At 43.1% G+C, this 7,500-nt stretch overlaps 1 protein-coding gene across 3 annotated transcripts in view; it reads right to left on the reverse strand.

Moving 5' to 3' along the window:
- slit2 (slit homolog 2) overlaps nucleotides 1–7,500 on the reverse strand; it is a 95,562-nt gene that overhangs the window by 26,962 nt on the left and 61,100 nt on the right. For all 3 annotated transcript variants that reach the window (XM_083925812.1, XM_083925813.1, XM_083925811.1), the window contains exons 5-11: nucleotides 7,174–7,245; nucleotides 5,935–6,006; nucleotides 4,815–4,886; nucleotides 4,405–4,568; nucleotides 3,819–3,957; nucleotides 1,941–2,012; nucleotides 1,694–1,765 (exon numbers count right to left, since the gene is read on the reverse strand). In XM_083925812.1, the coding sequence (XP_083781938.1) occupies nucleotides 1,694–1,765; nucleotides 1,941–2,012; nucleotides 3,819–3,957; nucleotides 4,405–4,568; nucleotides 4,815–4,886; nucleotides 5,935–6,006; nucleotides 7,174–7,245 (663 nt within the window). The remainder of the gene's footprint in view (nucleotides 1–1,693; nucleotides 1,766–1,940; nucleotides 2,013–3,818; nucleotides 3,958–4,404; nucleotides 4,569–4,814; nucleotides 4,887–5,934; nucleotides 6,007–7,173; nucleotides 7,246–7,500) is intronic.

Genomic DNA, 7,500 nt, shown 5'->3' on the forward strand with positions numbered 1-7,500 from the left:
CACACACACACACACACACACACACACACACACTTTGAGAGAGAGCTATCAGTCATCTGTACGCTCCATGCTGAGTTGAGCTGTGTACGTAGGCAGTCTAAAGACATGTGTTTTAGATTGGCTTTTTATTTCATTGTGTTGAGTGGCTCTCCCTGAGAGACCTGAGGTTGGGAAACACACAGTGCAGGGAGTGGACGCTTCATTTATGTCTCACACACACATTAGAACGTTTTCAAACACATGCACAGACAGAATCGATGGCTCATTTACATCCTCTTTAACCAAACCCTGACACAGTGCACTTTAATGTGAAAGCCGTACTGTATGTGGTATGTCAGCATGAATGTGTGTCCCATTCTCTCTGTGGTGAATGTGTAATGAGGTGGCAGAAACCTCCATTCAGCAATTCAGCATTTATGAATTATTGACTTTGGCGAGACAAGGCCTTAATATAACTCCTTCATGAAATAACTCGACCTCCCTCACTCCTTCTCCTGCACCTCTCTTCGTCCTTCTTCACAAAGCTTCACACGCAAAGCAGATGAATCAGGTTGCAGAGGAGGCCAACAGCACTGCCGTTCTTTTCAAAAGTGCATCTAAAATATCCAGTGGGAATTCTGGGCACGGGCCCAGAGGTCCACGCACACTTGGGGACCTGCCCATGCAGCATATTTTTTTCTTTTGCAAGAAATTCGTGTTTCCAACAGTTTATTCTGGTACTCTGATTGGTTACATGGTATGTGTGTGTGTGTGTGTGTGTGTGTGTGTGTGTGTGTGTGTGTTAATGTGTGTGTGTGTGTGTGTGTGTGTTAGAGGACAACCTAAATTGAAATTTGTAGTTTCCGTTGGAACAGGCAAACAAATTGTTTAGTCCATTTCTCACAATTTTTGTATTCCTGGTTTTGGAAAGGCGATAAAAAGACACCACCCTCTAAACTCTCTAAATGAGTGTACAATATCCCATGTTACAGTTGATAAGTAATTGTTGGACAATAGTTATATAGTTATTATCAAAACATTCCACCGTAAACCATCACAATATACTGGCTCTGTCCTGGGGGTCAAACTGGACTCTTTGGTGGCGGTGTCAGAGAGGAGGATGCTGTCTAAACTGCACAGCATCCTGGACAACAACACTCACCCTCGCCACCAGCTGCTGACCTCCAGCAGAAGCACCTTCAGTCATAGACTCATTCTCCCCCGGTGTAACACTGAACGCCGGAGGAAGTCTTTTCTTCCGGTGGCCATCAGTCTGTATAAACCTGTAGTTTACTGTAGTGGTTTAGATCTTTTGGCCAATCTGTTGGCCTATGTAAAACGGATTGTCTGATTTGTGTATTTAATCCTTCTCACTCACTTTGTTGTAGCGTTGTTATTCTGTTCTCAAATCTCAAAATTGAACTTGGTGAGTAAAGTGTTTACATAACATATAGAAGTGATGGCCTAAACAACAAAAGATACATGTTTTGGCCTTGTGTGCCTTTATTTTGATAGTTCAGCTGAAGATTGACAGGAAATGGGGGCGAGAAAGAGGGGGTGACATACAGCAAAGGGCCTCAGGTTGCATTCAAACCTGGGCTGCTTTGATGAGGACTTTTAGCCTCTGTATAGGGGGCGCCTGGTGGCTCAGTGGTTAGAGCAGGCGCCCTATAAAAACTGCATTTTAAATACAAACATATCTCACAGTACTCACAGAGAGTTGAGGGAGCGAAGACCTTGGAAGGCGTCTGAGGCTAACTCTGATATCTGGTTGTTACTCAAGTCACTGTGAAGAGCAGAGCCAAAGAAAAAGGGAACAAGAGACAGAGAGTCAGCGAGGGGGAGAGAGTGAGACATAAAAAGCAAAACATGGAGGTCAACACAAACAGGACAGAAATTAAAGTTTTGGGGACGGTTGACATGGTGCACAGTACAGTACATGTATCTCCACATCTACTCACATCCTGCGCAGTTTCTTATAAGGCGAAAAAGCTCCAGCTGGGATCATCTTGATGGCGTTCTGCTCCAGTCGTCTGGAACCAAACATACACACAGACCATTGAGGAGCGACATCAACATTCGCTTATCACAGAGCTATCTCTGCTGTATCATGGACTGTTGCTCATTCCTGGGGGCTCTGGCTGAGGGGAACATTCCCAGATAAGATGCTTTGATGACCATTGCCAAAGTCTGTCAAATTTCTCTGATCTTCTGCCCTTTTTTAACATGTGTACAGTCAGACGCACACACACCCTAAACTATCCGGGCAGTGTTCCATTAAGTGCCAGTCTGACTCTCCGTCAGGCCCAAACAATCCAAGCCATGCCAGAAGAGAGAAAAAGAGTAGGAGGGGCAAACAAAAGAGAAAACAGACCTAAACAAGCATTTTCTAAACATTTCACACGTTCAGTCACTGTGACAAGAAAGGCAGTGGAACATGATTTGCAAACCAACTGTTTGATTATGAAACATTTCCCTAAAACATTTTTGTTTATCATTTGCTGTTTTCCTCTGTAGAGCTCCACTCCTGTCCTTTCTCCATTACAAACACGTTTGACTGATCATACAGGAGGATACAACATGCTCTGTTTTTATGTGATTTGGGGCGAGTCCATGTCAAGTCTCAAGTCAGTCGACAATAGTTCAAGTCAAGTCTTAATAGAATTTAATATTAGAGTGCAATTCAGGTCTTGAATTAAGACTCAACACTGTCTTTAATCAGTTGAGAAAAGTTCAGGTCAAGTCTCCAATCAGTGGAGACAAGTCAAGTCTTAAAGTATTATCACATCAGGTCTCAAATCATAGCTGGTTTCAAATCAGCCAAGTCAAGTCCCAAGTTTAGTCTAAAAGCAATCGAGACCAGTCCAAGTCAAAAAGCATGTCTCAAACCATTTAGAACAAGTTGAAGCGAGTGATCCACTAGTTGCAGGGTTGGTGGTTCCTCTGTCCTCATGTAAAGATTCCTTGAGCAGATTGTATTTATGTTATGTATGTTGTTATTGTTATGGATAGTCAGCCCAGCACTTTCCATGGCAGCTCAGTCCATTTGTCAAAGCAGGTTTCAATTGAGAGCTCTTATGTCAAGTCTCAAACCAAATGAGACAGGTGCAAATACAGCTATAAAGTCTTGTCAAAGCAGGCCTCAGTTTGAGTCTTAAAGTCAACATTATTAGCAAGGACTTTAAATGCTTACCACTACAATGACACAACACCTGAACATTTTCCATCCAAAGATTGGTTGGACAAAAACGAATCACTTTCAGTGTGTAGACCTAATATTTAAATATTCAAGATGCGTGGCTATGCAAGGCCTGCCTAGTGGCATTGTTATTTTATTTTGTCCTGGATTTTACCAGAACTTAAGACTTAAAGTCAAATTTCATGTAAGTCTTAGAGCTGTCTCATCAAAGTCACGTCTAGAGTGTTAATTTTTGTGACTTAAGTCAGATTCAAGTCTCAAGTTTACAGCTCTGCTTGGCACTTTGTCACTTTAAATCAGCTGGCTATATTTTCTTGATCCACACCCCTCCCCCTCCCCTTTTAGATAGAGATATGATTAGTCTTGTCCTTCACATTAATCGTTTGATTCTTTCTCCCTCATTCCTTCATTATTTTCTTAAGCAGAGAAAGTACTGCATGACCAGTCTTTCTCATTTCACAGATGTGTGGTTTTATTCCACTGCACAGCGAGAAAGACAAGTAGTGAAACAGAAAGGTGGAAAGAGGCAAAGATGGAGAGAGAAAACGGAGAGGGAGAGAAAGAGCAAGAGAAATATCACAGCATCAAGAGTGGATGAGTAAAGCAAATGTGTGTGTGTACTTATACATGTGTGCCTTACATCTCAGTGATGGTTTCAGGCAGGTTGGTGGGTATTTCTGTCAGTCCCTTCCCTCTGCAGTCCACGATGTTGTTACTGCAGGTGCAGGACTCTGGGCACTGTAACACACTGCAGGAGGAAGATGATGACGACTGGTGACCTACACAGAGACAAAGGGCCAACATTATCCATGTATAATTGTTATGCTCAGTCTTAATTCCAAAAGGATATTGAAGCTGACATAATTCAGCAAAGAAAATAAACCAGCAGCCAGGAAACTAAGTGTGGTGGGAGAGATACTGTTCCCAAATTTGATAGTGGCATTGTCTAGCTACAGCGTAATGTTTAATCTTGTGCTCTTTTTAGATAAAAAATGATGTACAGCAAGTCTGATCAGGGCATTTTTCAGTGCAGTGCATGAGGTTGAAGCCAAGCCATGCAATGGAAGATGAGTACTTGCCTTCATCCTCATCTTGGAAAGCATGAGCAAAAGACATTAAGAAAAAAGCAAAACAAGACAAAGCAAAAGATGGGTTTTTCTACTGTAAAACACAAGCTGGTGTAAGTCACAAAATACACAACAAAGCAAACAGTCAACTCAACCTACCTGTGCAGGCAAACTCCTTCTTCTGCACCTCAGCCACGTTGTGCCCCCTCAAGTGCGGCGGGGCCATGCATTGCGTGTAAAGACCCAGCCGAGGGCGCTGCCTCAGCCACTCTGACAGCCAAGCCACGTGGCAGTCACACTGCAGGTTGTTGGAGTGCAGGCGACTAGGAGAAGAAGGGAGGGACGAGAAGAGGGGATGGGGGAGCATGTGCAAGACAAGGGGCGAAAACAGGTGGGGGGGCAGGGAGAGGAGAAATAATAGATTGGGGTTAGGGTGGGGGAAGAGCAGGGTGGGTAGAGGTAGGGAGGAAGAGGTGGGAGAGCAGATCGATCAATCATTTGTACAAACAGGCACAGATGAGAGGAATTCTCCCATCGTGGTGGACCAAATACTCTGCTGTGCCACTTACAAGGTCCTGAGCTTCGGCATATGGTTGAAACTGGCCACAGACAGTCGGCTGATGTTGTTGTTGTTAAGGGTGCTGAGGAGAGAAAAGAGCAGAAAACACACAACGCCATATAGATTGATTGATTGCGGTCACAGGGTTGTTGTACACAGACACAGAGAAGTAGCTTAGTCAGAAAAATAGGGTATGGAAGTTGGACAGTTGCGGAGTGTAATGTAATCAGTGACCTCAAAACTGTCAATTAAGTTTTGATAACTACAAGATTTGCCTGTAACTCACCCGACAGAGTCTACTTGCAAACTAGCTCGCTTATCAGCTGTCTCATTTGATTACATCAATCTTAGCCATCTGTGTTCCTTGCTTTTTTCAGCCACAACAATAAAACATAAGTGAACTAGAGACCATCTTGTGATGGGATCACACCAGCCACAACGCCAAATTGGGCCAGGGGTGTAATGTTTTGGGGCAATAACCCCTTTTTCATACTCCCCTACTTATGATGCCCTTGCATTTCAAACTTTGCCTTTATTTTCATCTCAACTACACACCTGTATCTTACAGTACCTGGTTGAGACTATGTATTTTATGAAATAATAATAATAATAATAATAATAATAATAATAATAATAATAATAATAATGATAATAATAACCATTATCATAATAAACGTTTAAAGTAGCATTGGTTGGACAGACAGAAAAATGTGAATGTTGTGAATGTCAACTTGGCACATAACTTTGTTCAGCGTTCACACCGTTCAACAATTTTGACTTTGAAAACGAAGCAATTTGCATTTGTCTCATAATTTGATGAAAATGAATTACAGTCATTTAGAAATTTATGAAGCTTCTCAGTCAGGCTGACTTCAGACAAAGGGTGTGTACGGTGGCACACCCCTTCGTGGTGACTAATCATAAGATGGTAGTCTGTGATCATGCATCAAGTGTCATTCCCGAATATGTATGAAACTGTCCTTTTTCAGGAGCTGCCGAGGCGATCCAGTCTTTCAAAGGTCAATGAGGATATTAACTGTTCTGTGTCTCCCCAACTGTTAGCATTCATCACTTATCATTCACTCGGCTGCTGTTAGAGGGCAGACTGAATAAGCAGGTACACTACTCACAGCACTTCCAGGTCACGCAATGCTCGGAAAGCTCCATCTTCGATACAGCTTATGTGGTTGTAGTCCAGCTGTCTGCACACACACACACACACACACACACACACACACACACACACACACACACACACACACACACACACACACACACACACACACACACACACACACACACAAACAAAGAAGAGAGAGAGAAAAAGGACGATGTGTTATAAGATGAAACAGCCAACTCATCAACAACCTCTCCTTCTCCTTCACACTCACTCACTTTCTCTTTTGCTTTAGTTCTGTCTCCTGGGCTCACTGTTCTTTGTGGATGTATTTCTCAACAAATGAATCTCAACTCCAGATTCCAGAGTCCATTCCCATTTCCCTACCCCCTTCTATCTGACGTCTAATTTGTATGTGCTGCTCTTTACCTCCGCCCCCCTTCTCTCTCTCTCTCTCTCTCTCTCTCTCTCTCTCCCTCTCTCTCTCTCTCTCTCTCTCCCTTTTTCTCAGAATTACTTTGCTGAAACAATTTAATTAAGACATAAGGACAGTAAATCATGTGCTGTCATCCGCATGCTGAAGCACACACACACACACACACACACACACACACACACACACACACACACACACACACACACACACACACACACACACACACACACACACACACACACACACACAAGCTGTGCTGTCCTTTTACAATAATTGCGAGGCATATCATAAAAAAAAAAAACAGCGCGCAGCGAAATAGTGGAAAAATCGATACTTCTAGAATTACTGCTGGGCAATTACTTTACCTACAAAATGACCAACATTATCTTCAATCATCGTAACCATGACTGACGAAAATTAAGAGGGAAAACAGAAATGCCAGTGATTTGACCACATGCGCACACACACACACACACACACACACACACACACACACACACACACACACACACACACACACACACACACACACACACACACACACACACACACACACACACACACACACACACACACACACACACACACACACACACACACACTCACAGCTGCTAACGAGCAGTGGTGCAAGTCAATGCTGCAAGCAGGAGGCACATGACATTTAACACAATTAAATATTGATGCACAGGCACATGGGGTATGTGCACATTTGTAAACACATTGAAAAGCAAGTGACAGATGTGCATTCATATATACACTAACAAATGCACGGACACACACTCACATGAACAGAAAGTATAGCCGAATGCCACTTACAGGTTCTTGATCTCCACAGCTCCCCTGAAGGCTTTCCTTGGGACCCCCTGAATCTGGTTCTCGCTGAGATCACTGGACAGAGAGAGAAAGATGAAGAGGAGAACAGAAATAAGGTGGCAGAGAGTTAAGCCAAGCTGTCACAGAGCCACTTTCTTTGCAGCACAAGTACTTGATTTAATCACCAAATTGCAGCATGGGGAACTTCTGAGCAAGACAGATCATCTGCAAAATTGAGTTCCTCGCACACAGAGCACACAGAGCACTCCTTTGCCGAATACAATCTGCTGTCTCTATTCATCTCTCTGTGACAGAAAAAACATTCCTTCA

Source organism: Echiichthys vipera (assembly GCF_963691815.1).
Source record: "Echiichthys vipera genome assembly, chromosome: 2".
NCBI lineage: Eukaryota > Metazoa > Chordata > Actinopteri > Perciformes > Trachinidae > Echiichthys > Echiichthys vipera.